The sequence below is a fragment of the Cupressus sempervirens genome, chromosome 1 (assembly GCF_028749045.1).
Source record: "Cupressus sempervirens isolate cs-2001-9-10 chromosome 1, ASM2874904v1, whole genome shotgun sequence".
NCBI classification, from domain to species: Eukaryota; Viridiplantae; Streptophyta; class Pinopsida; order Cupressales; family Cupressaceae; genus Cupressus; species Cupressus sempervirens.
The window spans coordinates 320,657,499-320,682,235 of record NC_143118.1 but is presented as its reverse complement, the minus strand read 5'-3'; the positions used below and the strand labels follow the sequence as shown (position 1 = coordinate 320,682,235).

The 24,737-nt window shown below is 36.7% G+C and overlaps 1 protein-coding gene across 2 annotated transcripts in view; it reads right to left on the bottom strand.

Moving 5' to 3' along the window:
- The window catches only part of MAD1 (mitotic checkpoint family protein), a 235,189-nt gene extending 213,883 nt beyond the window's left edge, over nucleotides 1–21,306 (bottom strand). For both annotated transcript variants that reach the window (XM_089823838.1, XM_089823840.1), the window contains exon 1: nucleotides 20,937–21,306. In XM_089823838.1, the coding sequence (XP_089679964.1) occupies nucleotides 20,937–21,098 (162 nt within the window). In that variant the 5' untranslated portion in view covers nucleotides 21,099–21,306. The remainder of the gene's footprint in view (nucleotides 1–20,936) is intronic.
- Between the last annotated feature and the right edge of the window lie 3,431 nt (nucleotides 21,307–24,737).

Below are 24,737 nucleotides of genomic sequence, written 5' to 3'. Positions count from 1 at the left end.
TGATTGCATTAATATTATCTCAGTCAAATAAACAGAACTGCAACAATATACTTGAAGATATTTTGATCATTATAAAGTAAGTCTTAACACATTTACAAGTTATTGTTATCAGCACAATAGAATTCAGAATCAAAGTTGTCAATCATCTTAGTATTGAAATAAAATAAAATTAGTCTCCACCAATAAACGATCTTGTAAAGCCAAATTGGTAGAGAGACTGCAAAAACCAAAAAGAATAAAAACTCTAAGATCAGACAATGGAGGAGAATATACCTCTGAAAATTTCAAAGATTTTGTACCTCTATTGGGATTAAGAGGAAGTATACAGTAACCTGTAATCCTCAACAAAATGGGGTAGTAGAAAGGAAAAATAGAACCATTGTTGAAGTAGCAAAAGCCATGCTTCGTGATCAAAGTTTACACTTCTCATTCTGGGCAAAGCCCACTAATACCGTTATATACAATCAAAACAGGTGCCCACACTCAATTCTAGAAAACGTGAGTCCTAGAGAAGTCTTTACAGGAATTAAACCTAACTTAAGTCATCTGAGAATATGTGGTTGCCCTATTTACATTCACATACCTAAAGAAAAAAGAACCAAGTTAGAACCATCAAGGAAGAAAGATATATTTGTTGGGTACAGTGAAAACTCCAAAGGGTATAGAGTCTATGTACCTAGACAGAGATCAGTTGAAGTCAGTAAAGATGTTATATCTGAAGAAAACATTGCTTTAAAACTATCAACAAGTACAGAAGATGAGCCCATCACAGACTTAGATGAAAATCTACAAACTGAAAATTAGAGGGAGAACATATCAAAAGAGAATGTGAAATGTCCCTTTACTGATTTTACATGGTATTTCCAGCCTCAAATCAGATCTTTAAAATCAAACAACCAATATTACAAAAATCTGCCAATTTCCCAATAAAACCCAAATCGAGTATGTCCAAATTAGTGCCAAAAAACTTCACAACTTCACAAATTATTAATAAATCTGAGAATGGACATTTTTACAGAAATTTCAGCAGCATAACAACCTACAAAATGACATTTCCAGATTTGTATAGCCTTTACACAACAGCTCACAAATGTAGGACAAAACTATGCTCAATCGGGCTCCCGAAATTAACACACAATGCCCGGAAACACCACAAAAACACTCATAAACTATCTCAGAAGTTTAATCACGACCCAATACATATATTCAGCTCTATTTTAACATCTTAAAGTTTGAAATACAGCAGCAACCCAAACTGATATGAAATACTCAACTGAAAACACCAAACTCATACAAAAAAACACACCCAAAAACCCACAAATCTGCACTGTTCAGCACAAAGGCAAACTCTGTATGAGCATGCACATGGAATGGCTTCAAACTCCCGTCCTTAGCCTTCCTGGAAACCTGCAAACTCCCGTTCTTGGGTCTCCCTGGAAATCTGTAAACTCTCGTTCTTGGGTCTCCTTCTCCACAGGTTTGGCAGCCTCTGAAGAATAACAAAGAAATGAGCAAAATCAAGTTCTGGAATCAGCCCAAAATGCCTCCAAACCCCTTAAAAGAGGGCATAACCATAACTCACGTCCAAGAGAGGTTAATGAAACATATTTTAATAATAATTTTCATTTATTAGTCCAACGGTTTCCAAAGATTAACCCCCTTTTTCCGAAACTTCACTTTCTTGGGCCTGCCTGCCTTAGCAAAGATTATTATTTTTTAATTATTTGAAAAGGGGACATGACAAGTCCTCCCCTCCCAAACATTGCTTGTCCTCAAGCAATGGCTGAACAATAAACCAATCAATCCACCTGAATCCCAAATGTAGTCATGAACTATACTACTGCCAAATAACATAGGCTCCTGCAATATCCTCTGCAATATGACCAAGAGGAATCCATAATCAAACTGACAATTACAGCTCAACCAAACTCCAAAATCACCACTACCACAATCAGAAACCCACGAGACACAAACTCTTAGAACATTAGAACCCAAGTAAAGTGGACAAATCAAACTGCCAACACAATAAATACCATCAACGCATCCCACTGGCCTATACGGAATGTACAATCCAACTCTGCAACAATGGTGAATGCTCTCAAATGAAACTATACCAAGTATGGAGAATCCACACACTGTACAACTCCTACAGTCAACACAACTCTGTAGATCATCGGCCACTGTCACATAACCATAACTCCCATGCACCCCTGATGGTGAAAACCCATCACAAGATAAACAACAAGAAATGGAACCCAAACCAAATTTTCCTGCCATCAACTCCTCAACACAAGGATCATTTGCTAACTGATGTACATACCCTGCAATATAATGTTGATTAAAAAAACCAACCTCAGTCAACAGCTCACCATGAACAAGTGATACAACCCACTGTGACTGATCACTAGCTAAGTCAGGAGATGTCATCGCCAAAGGAGTAGAATCAATAACAACACCTGCTGAAGCATCACTCCAAAACTCCTGCTCTAAGTCATGTATTATCAAGCTATCAACTGCAGGACCTATCGCCATGTCGTGCCCATCACAACTCTCATCCCGAGGCATCAAACTATTCCATAACTGATGATAAGCACTAGGAACCAAAGTACATCTCTGTATCATAATTTCATCAACATGGTCATCAAAGGTAAATTGATGAGCGTACCTCACAGTGTAATGCCGATAGAATGCGCCAATCTCAGTCAGTGGCTCAGACTGTAATCCGGATGAAACTAACTGCAATTGATCATTAACCATGTTGGAACTAACTATTAACTCTGAAGATATCACCAAGGGAGTAGTATTACTAGTAGGAACCATGCCAACTGTCGACTCACCAACATCACACATGATCTTTGATACATCTCTAGCCTCTGTGCCATCAGTACTAGAGGCCACCACCATGTTAGGCATTCAACAATCTGCTACAACACCCAACTCAACTGAACCTGACTCTAGTGGGAATGAACTTGATATGCCAATGTTAGTATCAAGGATGGATGCATCCCCATCTCCACTGTCTCTGACAATCTCAACCATGGACATCCTCGGATCACCAAACACCACAGCTTGTGACTGTATAGAATCAGGTAAAGACTGTAGCCGCTCTAACTCCATGGTCACCTTAGCCAAATGAAACTGTGACTCCTTGAAAGCCAACTGTGTACTCTCAAGAATCTCAGAAGTCACCTCAAGCTGCTCAGTAAGCTCACTCACCTCATCTTCCTTGGTCAACAATGCATCATATGCTGTACTGCCCCACTCCATAAGATAATCTCTGTCAGCTACCAACTGCATATAATTCTGTCTCAAAATCCGAATAGCCTCCCATAAAGAGTGGATCTCTGTCAAGGAAAGATAACTGCCTTCCTGCTCATCACTAGTAGGAGAACCCCATCCATAAACTACTAACAACTGACGAGCAACATCAAAATGCTGGCAAGTGATAGCAATGTCTCGATCACTAACTCTTAACTGATTAGACACATGATGACACTGGCTTGATTGTCTCCTACAAACCTCCTCTGATGCACTGTCCAAAGGAGTATCCTCAAAGTCACTAGTCTCTAGAGTATTACAATCCATACCCTGTGAATCAAATCTAAAGCTCATATCAACATACGGAGTATCAAAAACATTAGCACTGCTGTCCAACTCCTCTGTACCCAAGGAAACTAAGTCTTCAAAACTGCCCACTACATCCTCCTGGATGTCATCAATGCCAATATGATCCTGGGACTCATCTGTACACACTGCCAAATATGAAATATCATCAACACATTCCAACAAGTATGGTCGACTAGATATATGAACAAAGCCCAACACCGGTGTATAAAAACTAATACCAACATCGGATAAGCTCCTGGCACAAGAAAAGACAACACCGTGCAATCTGCTAATCAAATCCATGATAGCACCCAAACAATCACTGCTACCAAAAAGTGTTAAAGATTTACAGTCAATTGAACCCCAAATGCCAATATAACAATCTCGAGTCCATATCTGTAAACTAGAATCAGCTGGCAACTCAAGCAAAATCCTCACTTGAGTAATATGACCAATACCAACTGACTCCACATACCTGTCATGATGAGATAATGTAGTCACAATACTGTCTTCACTCACCTTCAGCTGGCGGGATAAATCATGTGAAGTACTACTAGCCTCAACCTCATGTGACGAAGCATCTAACTGTGCCTGGTACTCTCTCTCAGAAAAGTCATGAATGCTCAATGTCTGCTCATCTCCACCAAGTATCTCACCATCATGCACAACAACATTCTCATAATCATCATCCTTGAGGTCAAATCTATCTATCACTCTTTGACTAAAATCATCAAATGTAGTTACCTGATCATGACCTTGAGTAGTCATTCCATGATACCACCAATCATAGGCTGCATCTTCCAAGTGTAGACTTGCAATTTGAACAACATCACTCTCCTTCATGGGGTTAAGTGTGAAGAAGGTCTGTAATTTTTTGTAGCCATGCTCTAGCTGAAATTTTATTTGTTCCATCAAAAGTAAGTGCTATAAACTTGCTTATTTTATTTTTGAGCTCTCTTCCACTTATGTCATGCTCCCTTCTGTACTCTTTCTTGGGCATCAAAGTGTTCATCATATCCACATATTCTCTAAAAGGAACCAAACTACAAAAGTCATCATCTAAGCCATTACAAGTAGCTCTTAATGTAATCAAGTTACCTGTAACCTCTTCCACAGGATTAATGGCTGGATTTGGTACTGGTGGCTCATCTGTAGGCAAGAAAATAGTTTTGGTTGATTTAGATGGTGTGGATTTCAGATTTCTTGGCTCCTCTGAAGTGCTCCCTTTCTCATTAATAGATGCAACTCCTTGTAGTTTTTCTGTCAATATTCGCAAAGCCTCTCTAGTTTCTGCCAAACTATCCACTGTTTGCTTCTGAGTATTTTGGATGTCTTGGAAGAATTTCTTTGCCATCTCATTTGGATCAGCCATACTTTTCCCTTCCTTGGATTTTGTACTTTTACTTTCAACTGAAGGTTTGATCAAAATTTCTTTATTCTTTTCTCGCTGCAAATATCTTTTTTCTCTTTCACTTAGTTGCATGCAACCATAAATTTTGACATGCAGCTGATTAGAAGCAACATGCAACCACCAAATTCACCAAGAACTAACATACAAATGATTAGAAGTAGAATGCAACCATAAATTTTGACATGCAAGATTTGGGTAATTATCAAAATTGACATGCAAGATCTGGGTAGTTGTCAAAACTAACATGCAAACTTCTACAACCACCAAATTCACCAAGAACTAACATGCAAATGATTAGAAGTAGAATGCAACTATAAATTTTGACATGCAGTTGATTAGAAGCAACATGCAACCACAAATTATGACATGCAGGATCTGGGTAGTTGTCAAAACTGACATGCAAGATCTGGGTAGTTGTCAAAACTGACATGAAAACTTCTACAAACCCTCAGGCTGGCAAGATCATGGCTCTGATACCACTGAAATGTCCCTTTACTAATTTTACATGGTATTTCCAGCCTCAAATCAGATCTTTAAAATCAAACAACCAATATTACAAAGATCTGCCAATTTCCCAATAAAACCCAAATCGAGTATGTCCAAATTAGTGCCAAAAAACTTCACAACTTCACAAATTATTAATAAATCTGAGAATGGACATTTTTACAGAAATTTCAGCAACATAACAGCTTACAAAATGACATTTCCAGATTTGTATAGCCTTTACACAACAGCTCACAAATGTAGGACAAAACTATGCTCAATCGGGCTCCCGAAATTAACACACAATGCCTGGAAACACCACAAAAACACTCATAAACTATCTCAGAAGTTTAATCACGACCCAATACATATATTCAGCTCTATTTTAACATCTTAAAGTCTGAAATACAGCAGCAACCCAAACTGATATGAAATACTCAACTGAAAACACCAAACTCATACAAAAAAACACACCCAAAAACTCACAAATCTGCACTGTTCAGCACAAAGGCAAACTCTGTATGAGTATGCACATGGAATGGCTTCAAACTCCCGTCCTTAGCCTTCCTGGAAACTTGCAAACTCCCGTTCTTGGGTCTCCCTGGAAACCTGTAAACTCTCGTTCTTGGGTCTCCTTCTCCACAGGTTTGGCAGCCTCTGAAGAATAACAAAGAAATGAGCAAAATCAAGTTTTGGAATCAGCCCAAAATGCCTCCAAACCCCTTAAAAGAGGGCATAACCGTAACTCACGTCCAAGAGAGGTTAATGAAACATATTTTAATAATAATTTTCATTTATTAGTCCAACGGTTTCCAAAGATTAACCCCTTTTTTCCAAAACTTCACTTTCTTGGGCTTGCCTGCCTTAGCAAAGATTATTATTTTTTAATTATTTGAAATGGGGACATGACAGAATGTACCATTACCGAATTCAAAAAATAGAGACATCTCTAATATCAAAAAAAGACCATTATGGGCAAAGAAAATGATTGAAGAAAATAATGTTGAGCTAGATGAAATTTCAAAGGAGAGCAAGAAAACCAAAAATAAATCTTGTTATACCGCACTAGTAACTGAGCTTACTAAATTTGAACCATCAACTATCGAAGAAGCCCGAACTTATCAATCTTGGAAAGATGGCATGGTCGAAAAATATCAATCCATATTACAAAATGATGTTTGGGATATTGTACTTAGGCCTAAAGACAAATCGGTTGTTTCATCAAAGTGGTTATACAAAATCAAATATGCTTCAGATAGTAGTATTGAAAGACATAAAGCAAGATTTGTAGCTCAAGGTTTTTCCCAAAAGGCATGTATTGATTATGAGGAAACCTTTGCTCCATTGTAGCATCCAAAGGATGGAAGATACATCAAATGGATGTCAAGACTGCATTCTTGAATGGTGTCATTAATGAAGAAGTATATATTGAACAATCAAAAGGCTTTGTTATAAAAGATAAGAATCTATATAAATGTTAACTAAAGAAAGCTCTTTATGGCCTCAAACAAGCACCACAAGCTTGGTATGAAAGGATAGATGGCTAACTCTCCAAACTAGGATACTCCAAAAATGAAGCTGATCCTAATATATATTTCAAAATATTTAATGGTGACATGTTAATACTCATTTTATATGTTGATGACCTATTGATAACAGGGGAAGATCATTTAATTGAAAGATGCAAACATCTTATAGCTGACTTTGAAATCAAGGATCTAGGCCTATTACATTATCTTTTGGGCTTATAAGTATGTTAAAAGAAATATCACATTTTTCTAAATCATGGGAAGTACACCCTTGACATCTTGACCAGATTTGGGATGATGGACAACAAACCTCTAGGATCTCTTATGGAAACAAATCTACATAAACTAAAAGAAGAAGCTGTGAATTCTGAGATTATTGACCCCAATCTCTACAAACAGATCATTGGATCTCTTATGTATCTAGTAAATAGTAGGCCTAAAATCTGCAATGCCACAAATGTCTTAAGTCATTTCATGTGTGAACCAAAGAAGATTCATTTAATTGCTGCTAGACATATTTTGAAATATCTACATGGCACAATTGGTCTTGGTTTGAAGTACAAGAATGTTGATATTAAACTTGAAGGATATATTGATTCTAATTGGGGTGGTTGCTTCGCAAACCACAAGAGTACTACAAGATGTTATTTCAATCTTAGGTCAGCAATGATATCATGGTTTAGTAGAAAACAACCTACAGTCGCCTTGAGTTCTACTGAAGCTGAATATATGGCAGCCTCCATGGGAGCTCGTGAAGCAATATAGCTCAAAAAACAATTATTTGGACTCTTTGGAAAACAACTAGGTCCCACAGTGATTCATTGTGATAATCAGAGCTGCATCAAACTTTTTGCTAATCCTGTCTTCCACAATCGTTCAAAGCACATCGAGAGTCCTTACCATTATATAAGAGACATGGTTGACAGAAATGTCATCAAGCTGATGTATATCGGCACTAATGAGCAAAATGCTGACATTTTCACTAAGCCTCTTGCAAGGGTGAAAATAGAGTACTTCATAGAGAAACTTGGTATGACAAATTTGTAAATACATTTGTAAAGTTATGTATATTCATGAATAAATTAAATGTTTGCAAACTTGTGTTCTGAAAGGTGACGATCTTTCATGTATATAAGGTCACTATTGTAAGGTGACGACCTTATCAATAGTTGATCTATCTTCTAACACCAAAAGTGTTGAAGTAAAGCATTATCATTGTTTTTAGGGCCGGATTTTGCCGGACACCATAATTTGATTAACCACAGTTAACTGGTGTTTAAATCTTGTATTATATATTCTTTAATTCCCTACTTGCTAAAGAGGGAGTGTTGAGAATATTAGCTTCATCGAAATTGAAGCAAATATAATATATGCGATTTTGTACGACTGATGATAAAACTGTATAATAAAGGTTTATATATACATATATATATCAGTCATCATAATCGAGATTATGAAGTTGCCAAGTCACTCATCACTTGTATCGGTTTACACCAGTAATGCTTTGTATCGGACTTGTTATGGTTTACATCAGTAATACCTTGTATCGGGTTTGTTATGCATCCCAATAACTATGTTAAGTATATCAGGCTTTTGTATTGAAACTAAATGCATAATTATCATGTTGTAAACCGATGGTGTTATGAACTGGTGCATTTGTTAAGTCATGTTATTTATGTATTGGGGCATGAGTACGTAGGGTCATGACCCTACGTAATCATGTCTCAATGCATATATAACATGCATTTCAATCTGCTGAGAAATATCAATAAAAGTGGCAATATTATCTCAGTTAAATAAACAGAACTGCAATAATATACTGGAAGATATTCTGATCATTATGTTAAAGGAAGTCCGAACACATTTACAAGGTATTGTTATCAGCACAATAGAATTCAGAATCATAGTTGTGAATCATCTTAGTATTGAAATAAAATAAAATTAGTCTCCACCAATAAACGATCTTGTAAACTTCACACGAACCAATAAGTGAAGAGATAGACATAAAATTAAAAAAAATTGAATCACCCCCATGTGGCACGAATATAACACGAGTAAAACTAAATAAATCGAGATCATTGACACAAACTATATCATCCATCATGGCATTAAGACAGTCAAACCACCATTAGCATACTGAAGTATACCATGCATCAAGTACTTTTGGGAGGGACCCATCATATTAGACAGTAAATAAGGAGACTGCGGGGCCAATTTGAGGAGTCGTCAGACTGCAGGTAATATAACAATTTATATTATTATTCAAACTTTACTTATAGGATGATTACCTATTTACAAGATATATATATTAAAGTAATGAACACTTATTTATGATTCTAGATTCCAATAGAAATATATAATGGAATAAAAGATAAAATAGATAGATATGATCTTTAGATGTATGATCCAAGTATATCTTGGAGGAGGGCATTCGTTGGGAATGTCATGGCATGATCCAAGCATACTTGGTGGAGGGCATTTTGTATGAATGTCATATACAATCCAAGCATACTTGGTGGAGGGCATTTTGTGTGAAAATCAGAATACGATCCAAGCATTTTGCGTCAAGGGCATTCTATATGAATGTTGTAACACAATCTGAATTATGCTTGGTGGAGAACATTCGTTACGAATGTTAATTATTTCAAACTCAGAAATTAGAGAAAGATTCAGTAACCTCTTAAAGTCCATATATATTGATAATAATAAATACATGTGCACATGCAATAGAGAGTAGGATATTTTAGTTAGATTTATTACGAGTTTACCAGTTATTTTACAGTAGTTACTTGTCTCAGTCCAACCCTAATAGTGCGGACATTATAGTAGGTATGTATATGATACCTATAAAATGAATTAAGTTCAAGATATGATATATTATACTGATACATATGATAAAGTTAAACAAATCCATTACAAGTTCAAAATCTACAATAATATACTAATTTAATGTAGGAACCCCAAGTTCTCCTTCATAAATTTATACAAATCTTGCAAGATATCATAGATTATAACAGTAAACACATATATCAAAGGTTCTGATTTTTCACCAGGCAATGAATCTGAAAATTCCAGATTGTATTTTCCATTTCAACAATTATTTTTTGAATAAACAAAAGACAACCCAGTTAATAAAAAGCGATAACATATTGAATTCCAACATACCCATTTTCTGATTTTTTATTTTTCAGATCTGATATTGAAAAAGCAACACTATATGACTTCAAAACCAACTCAAAAATAATTTTTCCACCTCGGAATCCACGCCAAACTAAAAACTGCAATCGCCTTTATTGAATTCACAAAACTATCTAAATCTACTCCAGTTTGGCACAAATATGACTTCAGAATGAAGCCATCACTGGTATGCAAATTCAATTGGTCTTCCAGCATCTCAAATTGCTTAAAACACTGAAGAAGTGTCACCCTCCGATGTTGATGATGTGCAAAATGTTAAAACCCTCGTCTCATACACAATTCCCAAAACTTCCAAGAAACAAATCAATAAGCACATATGCAAAATGAATCAATTTTCACTTTGGTTTTTTATAATTCCTTCAATAAGTTTGATCCAAGTAGCTTCAACAATAAGTCACTTTAATGACTTATTAAATTGCAGTAAATTGACTTTTTATATCAATTTATAGCCTTCTTGGTTTAGGTACCAAATCCATTCAATAACTTAATGCACTTTAATAATGTCTCATGGCCCCCATCTGCTAAAGTTGTAGCTTCATTCGGATTGATTCGATATACATTATTGTTATTGATAAATCATCATTTCCTATATCTACATATTCATGTAATAATAATAATATATATATATATATATATATAATACAAATTATTATTATTAAATATATTAATTAAATGATGATTAAACCTTAGAGACATGTGAGACATGTATCCTCCTCTCATATTTATATAAGATCCAAATCTTCATTTGGAAAATATCTATAACAATGGCAATATAAGTACATTTGCAGAAAACGATCCACGTTACTTAACATAGTATCAGAGCTCTACTACAAATGGAGATGTGAGAAGGGTAATATAAGAATTTAAAATGTCATCATATTCAACCCATATGACAAAAGATGTGACAGTCAGTCAAAATATAATTCATAAATGTGGAAGGAATAGATCTGATTGCTAAATCATGTCGATGTTGTATACTTCATACATGAACTCAATCGATCCCATAAATATTATAATGCTACAATATATCGGTTGAGTGGCCAAGTCAATATCAATAAGAAAGGGTCCACATCGTCAACAAGTAGACCTTGGTGATAGGGGCAATCCTACAAAGCGGGTCATCCAATCTATAGCGATCATACATGATAAACAAGAACATTTTCAGTTCCAACGCCTTAAAGATAATATAGCTAACAATAAGGAGACTTCATATTTCACCCTACACAACATCACATCATCAATAACTAGAAGAACAACCACTGAAGAAAACCCTTTAGAGAGATGAAAATAACATCATTGAAGGAAAATCGCACTTGAAGGATTTGTCTTACCATGTCAAAATTTGGACGAGAATCAACATCTAATTAGAGGTTGTAGTGATCTTTGAACAGAGACACGTGATGAGACATAATTTTGATATATACATCTGTACTATTTACACTTCTAAAGCAAATAAGGCGCATACCAAAAAGACATTATAAACATTACATATTGTTTACTAATTGTGAATTAATACTCCACATTGTGGGCATAGATAAGAGTTATCACCAATGTTACTAAATAGATAATCAACAGAGATAAAAAAATAACTCTCCACTCTAGGTGAAGTGATCCCAACACTAACCAATCGGAGTATTAAGACCGAAATGAGAAATGATTAACAAGGAAGTTAAAAGGAACATTTTTGGCAAGCCACCTTATACGCCATGGAAGCAAGGACGTCCCACCAAGGGGAAAGATAAAGAGAATTTGAAGAAGAAGAAAATGTGAATCCTACAAGTTTGACCCGGTATATATTATTGGCATGTCGCATAATGACCGGAAGTCAAGATGAATATCAATTATAATGGAATATAAACTTAGGTGTCATAAACATGGAAAATGGTTCATAAACAATGGTTCTATCTCATATAATCTCTCCTTGTGGATACCACCGAAGAAGGTCAATTGCAACAAATTTAATATAAAGAGGCCTTCCGGGATACATGGGAGTATAGAAAGGTAAAACTCAAGTATGGATATATTTTTAATTTCTAGTCATCGTTATATTTATTTATATCAAAATTGAATATAATGTGGGATGATATATAATTTTATGAATAAATATATAGTGGTATTGATAATGCAAGTCATGATAGAATTATTTTTTATGAGCCACTATGAGACATTTCATAAATTATTGAATAATTATTATATGTGATTTTTATTTTTAATAAGAGCTATGTAACTTGATCTTTTCCTTCGAGAATGTTATTGCAAGAAAAAGAGGGAGATTGATGGTAAGAGGGAGTCTAGCAAATCTGTTTGACACGTCCAACATAAATTGATTGTTGACAAGAGTCATTAGATAATTTAAGGAGTTATAGGGGAATCTTTGAAATTGTAACACTCATTTATGTGGGGGTTCCCAAGAGGGTAAAGTGATGTGAATTTCATATCAAATACCAACTACAATTTGCATTGTGATACTAGAAGAAACTACAAATCAGAGTCTAGCATACATATAAAGGACTCACACTGTGAAGGATAGCATTGGGAAGAGAAGAATGGTGCATCAGGAAGTTAATGGTTCATTAGATAAGATTATTCTTCACAAAGAAGAACAGAAAGAAGTTATCCATAATTGAATATGATGCAGAATTGTTTGACAATATAAAAGTGGGAACTACTGATAAACAATGTTCTATTCCCACTTGAACCATCTTTAAAGAGGATGACCTTGTAGGAAAAGCAGTCTGGTACTTCACATATGCTACCAAATATTGTGTAGACTCAATCTAATGACAGTAGCTCCAAAGACCCTAATGATCAAGATGGATAAAGTAAGGTTACTAAAACAAACATTTTTTATGATTCAGATTATGAGATTCTTCCACATTTAGAGGGAGTATGACACTTCTTCTAAGGCAACGCGGGTGCTTAGAAGATTAATACTCAAAGGGAGTCTAGCAATACATGTGTACCACTACATGATTTTGATGGGCCTACTCTTGTGTTCATCATGAAGAAGTATTGACTTATCACTAGAAAATTAAAATATTGATATCAGATTTAAAGTATGTTTGACAGGCATCCTTGGGTGAAGAGAGCTTCTAACGAAGTAACTGGAGGACCTAACTTCCCAGGATCGATGTTCAGAGGGAGAATTTTGAGGTGCAATCCTTTGTAAATGATATCTTCTCTATGAGGAGAAATTCTAAGTGAAATTCCTTGTAATGAATTCTTCTCTGTGAGAGAGAAATGAGGTGGAAGCCTTTGTACCACCCTCTGACTTGGTTCATGGTGGACACTATTTCACATATGATATGTAATGAAAGGTGATGATCTTTCATTGACATATATAAACAAAAGGTAATCATTGTAAGATGACAATCTTATAAATGGTAGACCTACTATTATGACAGACTTCATTAAATTGTTGTCCCAGAGTGTTGGAAGTCATGATAACGAACAAACAAAAGGTAATCATTCTAAGGTGGCAATCTTATAAATGGTAGACCTATTATCATGGTTCTTTGGGCTGGATTTTTACGAACACTATGAAGGAGTGTTAAAGTTGTAGCTTCATTCGGATTGATTCGATATACATTATTGTTATTGATAAACCATCATTTCCTATATCTACATATTCATGTAATAATAATATTTATAATTATATATATTATATATATTATATTATATATATTATATTATATATAATACATATATACATTGTACATATATATATATATATATATATACAAATTATTATTATTAAATATATTAATTAAATGATGATTAAACCTTAGAGACATGTGAGACATGTCTCCTCCTCTCATATTTATATGAGATCCAAATTTGCATTTGGAAAATATCTATAACAATGGCAATATAAGTACATATGCAAAAAATGATCCATGTCACTTAACACCATCTACTTCTATAATAGACTTTATAATAGATTATATAAATAAAGTTCACTTTACTAATACCTTAATAACATGAACTTATCTCATCCAATTTAAAAGACTAAGAGAATTGGAGGCCAACTAATGTTTCCACTACGCATCCAACTCCCTTACTAAAAATAGTAAGAATCCATCTCTATCAACCCTTGGCTTACTCTAATTAGTAAATCCCTATGTTCCCCCAAGTTTCCGGTACGGGTACGGTGGGGGATGGCGGGACGGGCTTTCGGAACGGCAAATTTTTTTGGCGATTTTGGGGACGGGGGGGAACGGGGACGGCTATATATATAGGAAAATTTTAAAATATAGTATATACATTAAAATTTGTAAATATACATGTCATTCATATAAAACTAAGCACAAAGCATGTCATTTAAACATTATAGAACCATAACATACAACATTTGAATGCCATCTATGAAATAATATCCGATTTTAGTATTTTACTATTTAGTATTTTAGTATCCAATTCTCAAAATGCATATCAATACAATATCAGAGAACACTGAACAATGAACATTAAGTTATTAACCATTGTCAATATCATAAGACTCATAATGATAAGCATGATAAATCATAAATCTGAAAATCAAAATCAAAATATGCCCAAAGCTATAGGCTGCCATAAAGTAATAAGTATCATATAATCAATGTATCATAATCATGTTCATGTTCAACATAAAAAACAAAACATAGAAAATGAAGCAGACTGCTGCTCCTATTCTGCCTCTACTAATCCATGGCATCAAAATCAGAATCCTCCTCACTGTCATCCTCCACAGGAAGCGTAGTCTCATCTAATGGAACCCCAACCAGTCCTGGTGCTATGTCATCCTCATCTATCTGGGCCACATCCTCAAGCTCAACATCCCATCGCAAAGCTGGTGTCTGCCTATACTTTGGAGTCTAGCCATCGGCAAGTCGAAGAGCATGATGCACTGTCACTAGCTTCTTCGCTCTTTTAGAGGTAAGTCTATTCCTCTTGATAGAGTGGATATATGAATATGTGGACCAGTTCCTCTCTACAGCTGAAGAACTAGCAACCTGTGAAAGGAGGCGACCGGCAAGTATCTTTAACTCAGGTGTATCTCTCCCATGCCAAGTCCACCATCCAATAAGATCCCTCTGTGCCAAAACAACTCTATCCAACCTTGCTTGTGGCTTACCCAAGTTTGGGCCACAAAGGTTGGTGAAGTCAAGGAACTGTGCACGAAGAGTAGAAGCATCTTGAGCTGAATACATCTTATCAATTGCTTTTGTGAAGCCATCCAAAACCTCAGGATCATCACATGGGAGGCCCCTTCCACCCAACTATGCATACCATTTGGGATTTAGAGCAAATGCTGCCATATGAAGCGGGGTATTCATTATGTTCCACCTCCGCATCACAATAGGCCTAATATGCTCCTCATAAAAGCCCAATGTAGGATCCTTTGCCACAACAATTCTCTTCATCTTACCCAACATGCTGTCAATAGTCTCATAGATCTCTCCTAAACTAGGAGCATCAGTATCAGCATATCTAATGACATCAACAATGAGTGCTATGACAAAGCAAATGTATCTGCAAGATCAAAATGCCAACAAAAAAAAAAATCAGAATTAGAATTTTAAGAATTTTAAGATTATTAATAGGAAAATCAGCAAACAAAAAACTAATAGTAAATTTAAAAACCAACAACTTAATTCATTGTGGACCACCAACTCTCATTAAGGATCCTTTGCCTCGCCGCTTTTCCTTCAATGGACTTAGAATGAGACCATCATCCCCACTCTGGATTCACCACCATCAATTGAAGGGCCTCATACACCTCAATCATCCTCTCCATCAAGATGAAATATGTGCAATACTTATAGCAACAATTTAAAATTTAAAATTTAAACTTAAACATTAATGATTAAAATTTAAAAAAAAAAACATCACATGTAAGTAAACTTATAAATAATTTTTTTAAATAACTTAAAGTTAAAACAAACTAAAAGTAAACTATAATTATAATTGACATACTTTGTCTCCGCTGGTTTGAGGAACTCCTTCTTAGAGAAGGACCTGAATAGAGCAAGTGAAGTGTGGTGGTTGCAAATAAACATTTGCACTTCTCTAGCTTCTAGCACCGCTTGCTTCACCCATTCAATCTTCCCTATGTCCTTCAATGCATTGTTCAAGGAATGAACACAACAAGGGGTCCAAAATATGTGCCTATAAGCACCCTCTATCATCAAACTTGCTGATTTGCACACAGGTGCAGAATCTATGATAACCTATACAACATTAGAGGTCCCAATCTCCTCTATGGCATCTCGCAAAATGGTGAACTAAAAATCTGCATCCTTCTTCTTTACTGAGCAATCTATGGCTCTCAAAAAATAAGAGCCAGCAGGGGATGTGACAATGATATTGATGAGTGGCCGATGTCTAACATCGGTCCACCCATCCATCACAATAGAGCAGCCTGTCCTAACCCAAGTGTGTCTCATATCCTCAAATAATAAAGCAACCTTTGAGTACTCTTCATCTAGGATAGTGGTTCGTAGCTTATGCTCACCGGGAGGCACAAATGAGGAATTCATGCTCATAATATCTTTCACCATTTGTTTATAATAAGTGGAATGGGCTGCATTATATGGAATACCATTAGCAACAAAGAATCTACCAATGGATGCCTCACACTTCTCTTTTGCCTATGCATTAAACATACTTTCCACCGAGCTCTTCTCACTACTACTTATCTTTCTCTTCCCTCTAGACCCACTAGGGCTGCCACTAGTACCAATGGCGGATGAAATATGCCTAGATGATTGTGAGGGAATGGATGGTGATGTCACTGTCAAATTTTGCCCCTCCATTTCAGCCTCTAAGTGCAATCTTTGACATTTTAATTTTTGTTCATCGGTTAGGTTAGGACAAGCTTTGACTCCTTGGCATGTAACACCTAAAAAATGTGACTTCACTCTTGTATAGCTGCCCCTAAAATCATCAAGACAAACATGACAATCCCACACCCTAGTCCCTCCCAAATTCTTTTTATCTTTTGGCCTAGGTGTGACATATTGGAGAAGAGGTTTTTTCCTATTGAAAGGACCCTTTGCAAAATTCTTCATAATGTCAGAAGGGCATTTAAACAAATCAGCTTTAAAATTGGGTTTTTGCCTAGTGTCACTACTAACAACATCAACCTCTACATTTTCTTCTTCACTACTACTACTTGTACTCCCACTGCTGCTCATTGTGTTCAAATATGCAATTGAATAGATATATGAGCTGAAACAATGAAAAAAAAAAAATCAGACTTTGCAAGCGACAAATTTATTAGAAAAATGATAGATGAAAGCACAAAGAGTTTTATACTTACTTGGTGGACAAAATAGAAGATCAAACCCTTGGTCAAGCTCTTGGAAGCAAAACTATTACCTCCTCTACTTGCAAAATGAAAACTTCAACCGGCTGCAACATAAAATGAAAACCAAAGAATGGTTAAAACAATTTAAATGTGTTGAGTTATATATATTTTAGGGTTTTTGGAGGAGTGGGGCCCACTAGCCGACCAAAAAAGACACAACAAATGTTTTTTTTATGTTTTTTTTTAATGTTTTGAGCTTGCAAAAAAGGGGGACGGCCGGCCGTACCCGGTACAGTCGGGGGACGGCTAGATGTCCCCTTTCCGTACCGGGGACGGCTGGAGGACGTCCCATACCCGTCCCCCCGTCCCCGAGACGTCCCCATCCCCGAAACGGGGAGTTTTAGGCCGGGTACACGTCCCCAGGGAACATAGGTAAATCCATATATGCTTAATCAACAAAGATGTCAAGGGTCAACACTACAACTGAGGTTAGTCCCAATGCCCTTCCAAATATAGAAATGCAAGATAAATGACTTAACATAAATAAGTCATTTATACAAAACTGACCCAAATAAAGAGCAATCCTGAGCTCTCTTTTCTTACAAAACAAGAATTGACCCCCTGAACTATCAACTAAGACACTCTGACCATCAAACTTAGCCTAAAAGAGCCACTAATAGAATTATCCAATCATAAAACATATCATCTCAAAAAGCTGAAATTGATTGTCCCCAAGCATCTCAAAAACAAAGTAACACCTCCATCCAGACCCCAATGGTAGAATTGTGTAATGTCCATGTTGATACCAACTAGCTCCTATAACACCCTTACGAGAATAATTGACAAAACCTTCCAAACCAATTCAATGCCAACAACTAGTGTTGCAAGAGGAAACAACTCAAAGGAAGCAACTCAAAAAGTTGACAAAGTTCACTTCCCAAAATTGAGCAAGGTGAACTATCATACACGCAATCTAACACCTGTACAACTGAACTATACATCTGAAAGACATCATGCACATGAGGGTTGAAAGTAAAACTGTACGCACTCCTCATTGTGTAAACACCTGAAAACCCCTCAGTGAGCTTTGTCTGAAATCCTGATGCACTAGTAGGATCACAATCATCATTAACGCTCATCTCAAGAGAGTGATCAGCTTCAACCTCAAAAAGCAGATTGTCATATGAACATGCAGCATTCTCCTCAACTGAAGAATTGTTTACAAAGTGAAATCTCACCACTATGTTGATATCAATTGTACACCTTTAAATGGCTAAAGTCATGATGTGCCACACTCCTCCTGAATCATATCATGATAAGCAGCATCACGTTTGTTATTACCAATGCACACATCAACAACAAAGGTACTGCTGCTATGTACCTCATAGGATGGCTCAGAAGATACTTTAGAAACTGATGATTTGATAACGTCTTCACACACTTCCTCTTCCAAGGTAGTTGCATGTCTATCCAAAATCTGATCCTGGGACTCGTTGCATATTGATGATTTTTCTTATGTTTGATTTTTTGCTCTCCGTAGGATCAACAATATGCTGGTCACTAGCTGCTGAAAATTCATAGACCTCTTATGTCTCCTTCTTTTAGTTTTGTGACATAGACCCTTTAAAAATGGATGCCATATACCATGCTAATCTGTCTATGGTTGCCCACCACTAGACTAAGTGGAACGAGCTTGTTATTTGCTTTCATGCATATCATATATTAAAATTAAATGTTTTACTGCCAATGAGTTGATTTCACTGATATGTTGATACCTCAATGAATAAATGGTTGTTGTAACCGCCCACCAGTAGACAAAACTGGATGGCTTGCTGACATTTCTAAATACATTTCATGATCCATCATTTTGGTGTTGATACAGCTCATTTTGGCATTGAGCGAGTTGGCATATCAACCATTTTGATCTGACTCAAGCTTAGACATTTGGCCAATGGTTTTGATCGTAACCACAAAGTCCATCAAAGAGGTGTAGGTAAGGCCAGCTATGCTGCCTACATGCTATGGTCAGACTGCCACCAATACTTTGTAATTGCAACCATTAGATAGATATGAAATTGAAAGCACCGCATGCTTTCACCTTTACCTGTCTGAGAGGTGACCAAACAGTATGGAAGACATTGCATTGTAACATCAGTTTCAGTTGATGCAATTTTCAAAAAAAAATGAGGGTGGTTATTAGAACTCTAACTATTTTTTAAAATATTTGATTTTAGTTTCTGTTTTAGATTTAAAGCTTCTGACATACAATTTATAGCAACCAATTTCCAGAATTGTCAAAACTACAATGACCTGGAGTTTGCAGAAATGCAGCCAGCCATAAACGGAATCACATCTAAAATTGGTTATTGAGATGGCCAAGAGAAAAAAAAAACTTTTGCAAGGCTCTGCTTTCACCCTGATGATGTATCATAAGGTGTGATCCGACTATTGATGTATGCAAAGCTTAACACAATTTCCCACAAGCTCTTACCATCATTTTTGTGAACTGAAATATATTAGGACACTGAAAAACATCTTGCCAAAGTCAGCAACTTGCTAGAGTTTCGGAGAAATGATTTTAATTTGCAACTCCTTCGAGAAAAATTAATGCTTCTCTGTCTGTAAAAATTGTCCGCTGAATTCCAGGCTATTTGGTTGAAAATGACCGGAGATAAACCCATCGAATGGATTAAGGAAAAGAATCTTAAAATTGGAGGTTGTATGTAGTATTTGGGGAACAGTAATTTCACGTATGTGAGAACTGTCACACTGGGGCTGGTAAAGTGCCATCGTTTCAGCGCCTGACGTTGGTACTTCCTATAGCGAGTCATGAATTTTCAGTCCTCGACATCTATCGTTCCGAGTTTCTAAATCTCATGTATGTTAGTTGATCTCCCTGTCTAATCACTGCTACTGTCGAGTTTTTATTTTTTTATAAGAAGGATAAACATAAGATTTGCAACCCTTGGATTGGGTGTTCTAGGTATATAAATATTTGGCTTGTTTGGAATGGAGTATACTTCCTGTCGAATTTGCAAGTCTAGTAGCTTCTTTTGATGGAGTATACATCCTGTCAAATTTGCAAGTCTAGTGGCTTCTTTTAGATGGAGTGTACATCCTGTCAAATTTGCAGGTCTCAAGCATCTGATATTTGCGCTAGACACAACTTGATCATTACTTGTGAACCATTCTACTTCGTAATACAATGTACAAATCCTTAAAAATGGTTAAATCAACCTCTGTGATTTGATTAGTGACAAAAAAGAAACTCCTCGTTTTCCCAGAAGCAGTAATGAAGATCAAGGACATGCGTGGCCATTGGTGCTGCTCTAGCGAAGGCTAATAAACTGAGCATGGATATAAATTGTGTAGGGATAATGTCTTCTTAATTGATTTTGCAAGAACAAGAAGAGACACATACCATCTGACGGCATTGGTAAGTACATAGCATCCCCGGTGAGGTACTTTCATTGGCGTTATGATGATTTTGCGGAAATGCAACGGGATCCGTGGAGGGGCGTTGCACAATTTGATCATTGCTCGGAGGCGCTTTGCGCTTAGGAGGAGGGCTCCTCAGAATCATCTTTATCTGCCCTGCTTTGCACTGCACCGAGGCCTTTGATTCTCTGTGGTTTCTCTACTGCGGTCCGACCAATTCCGGAGAATGCCACGCTTCAATTGAATAAAATATGTCAACTGGTCTTCTCTAGTTCAAACACTCCCGGCTGCGAGATACCGGGGACAACAGAGGGCGCCTTCCGCTTTACCCAGACATATTTAAAAACTGCTCTAGAATGCTTTACATGCAAATCCCATTTACAAACTTCTCTCGGAAGTCATGCGTTGGCGGCGGACGTTAGAATTTGAGAATGTAATATTCTGGCGCTTGCACCTTTGACGGAGGAAGGGGTTACGCTGATAGTCTTAAGTAATTTTGAGTATGCTTTTTATGTAATATGTTTGATCAGTTGTGTTATTTTGATGATTTCTCACATTCATAATACAAACACTTTGTCTTAAGAGCTATTTGATATAGGCAGTCCTTTTTTTTTCTGACATAGGCAGTCCTTTTTTTTGCATACAATTGTATATGCACGGGATCAATGCAGGGGCAGATTTAAGGGTTTGGTCGATAGTCTTAGCAACCAATGGGACCATCTAGTACTAAAGGCTTTGATATTGGCGGGCTTCCAGATGATGATTTTGCTTGATATGGTGTCCCTCTCTTTCAGTGGGCTCTAGCTCGGTTCCATTTGAAGACAACATTATGTGCCTCCAATAGGCAGACAGGCAGATCCCAGGTACGCCTTTTCCCTTTTTCTTGCATCTAATTTTGCACCTGTTCAAGCTTCCTTTATTACTTCTCCTAGCATTGGTAAATTTACAACGGTAAAACACCATTAAAAACATATAACAAGGCACCAGTGGGAACGATATGGTTCTCATGGACGGAACAAACGAGGAAATCACAGAAACATTTGCAAAGAAGATACTTGTAAAAGTATCATTGACTGATCAACCTAAGATAAGAGAGGAACAGTCAGAACTTGATGGGTCCACCTTGCATAACACAGGATCTGATAGTAACAGGGTGGCAAAGAATCAAATAGTCAGGGCACCCGTAACAGCAGAACAGCAAACTAGTATGGAAGAAGCTACGAAACACAATGACATCTTTGGCAATAGTGGCTTGGTCCTGACATACGGGGATAGTTTAATGCACAGCAGCATCATCAAGTGGAATCAAGGGAGCTTCCTCATTCTTCCAGGACCCTCAGCCGGACACACGAGTTCATTCAATCTTGGAGGGACAAATGGTAATTTACCCACAAACACTCTGAGCTTATCACAAGCCAGCGGACCACCCACAGGAGGAAACTACATCTATGTGAATGCCAAACATTGTAAAAGAATAATTAGGCGAAGAAAGATACGAAAGTTATAAATGCAAAAAGAGGGAAGTTAGCAGCTTTACTTCTGAAACCGATTCCACAAACCCCAGACAGCGCAAGGGAGGGAGAACAAAGTCTGAGGCTGACTGAAATCTCTAAAACAATTAAGCAGTTTGATAATATCAGAGATATTAACGGTAAAGGGAAGCCAGATAATTCTCAGGTGATAGACACAGTGGAGGATGGGCTACCAAATAATTACAGCCCCACAAGGACACCTATGACATGGTATCCAGACATCTTTGTGAACGATTTAGTAGCTATGAAGGAAAGGGTGTGGGCACTTGAAGAGAGGAGCCAAATAGAAAGTATCGCAATGAAAAGAGTTACTGAGGATAACTGGAAGCTGGCAGCGGAGGTCAAGTCACTTAGAGAACAAATTCAAAAATTGCAATTTAATATGGAAAAAGGAGAGTATGAATTAATATTGTTAAAGAAAGAAGTAGGGGAAAAGAGGACAGCAGCAAGTACTACGGGAGAAGGAGAGGCTACGGAAGCAGACAAAAACTCGCAAATGAAAAATATACAAGATGCCATGGCCAATATGGAAATAAAAGAGAATCAACTCAGAGAACAGATCGAAGAAGTTAGATCATGGGCTAACATAGTAAAGGGGTCAGCAAACACTCCTATTGACAACATAGAAAAACAAGTTCGGAGACAAATTAGAGAGGAAAAAGAAAGAAATGAGAAAGCAACAAATATTGTTGTCAAAGGGCTACGAGACTATGGAGAGCAAGAGAAAACAACGGATTTAGTTAAAGACTTCTTTAAAGACCAATTAGACTGGCATGGAACAACCATACAAGCTTAAAGAATCAGAAAATGGATTAGAGGAGGCAAAGATAGACATGTTAGAGTGACAATGAGGAATATAGGGGATAAAAATAACATTTTCAGCAAGAGGAAGTTTCTTAGAGGCACACACATATATCTTGATGATGACCTCACCGTAACTCAGCAAGAAGAAAGGAGGAAGGAATGGGAAAAAGTGAAAACAGCATGAGGAAACGGCAAGTGGGTGTGGCTACAAAATGGCAAAGCCCAAATCAGCGACAAAATCACACGCAATAAATAGGAACTCGGGCCCACCCAGGAACATTTAACTATAGTTAGCTGGAACTGTAGAGGTTATCCTTGGAGAAGAGGACCTGGGTTAGGGCCGATAGCTAAAGATAATGACATCATTATGCTTACCGAGACTCATGAACATGATGGATGTAGGGTTCCATATTTTGAAGGGTATAAGAAGGTATCACTGTGGAATGAAAAGATAGATAATGGTAAGGGGCATGGAGGCATCATCGTTCTAATAAAAGAAACTTGGAGCAGATTTGTAAACTTAGAGAAAGAAGATGTAAACAAGCAGTATATTTGGATAAAAATAACAGAGAATCAGATTTCTACAAGGGTGGCTATATGTTACTTTGCTCCAAAAGACTCAAAAATATATTAAAAACATAGATTAGATCGAGAAGACCTGTTCGTTGCACTAAAAAAAGACATAGCAGCCTTTAGCTCTTTAGGGGAAATAATGATAATAGGGGATTTCAATGCTAGAACAGCAAACAACCAAACTCTCAATCTTAAGGAGAGTTACAATGAAAGCAGAGATCTAGTTTGGCTTGAAGAAGAAGGGACACAAAAATGGGAAAGATCTTCACAGGATAGCATGGGAAAGATTAATCATTTTGGTGTTGAATTACTAGGCTTATGCTGCCTATACAATATGGTTATATGCAATGGTATGGAAAAGTGGCCTAAATCAGGTGGAATCGCATGCAAAAGATACAATGGACAAAGTGTTGTTGATTATGTTATATGCTCGCAAGACTATGTCGCAAAGATAATTAACTTTGAGATAGAAGATTGCCCCATAGAGTTAAAATCTGATCATAACCCCATCTTGATAAGGGTGGCCACTCACTTTAAAGATCAACATATTGTCCCAAAACCTTTACAGAAGAGGAAGATGATTCCAACTGGCAAAGTTTTAATGACACAAGAAAACCATGATACTTTTCAAGACTCTCTTTTGCAACTGTCTAGGGTTTCGAGAAACCATCTTGAGTCTGAAAAACAACATTTCATGGACAAGGATAATCTTGTTCTTACTATCATTAAAGTATTGGAGGAGTGTAAAAGATCTAGGGCCACAAAAGAAGCCAAGAACACTTTTCCGGCCAATTCTTGGTTTGATGAGGAGTGCAAAATGGCAAAAAGGAATTGGAAAAAGAACATGAACAGAGAAAGTAGAAAGGAGTATGATC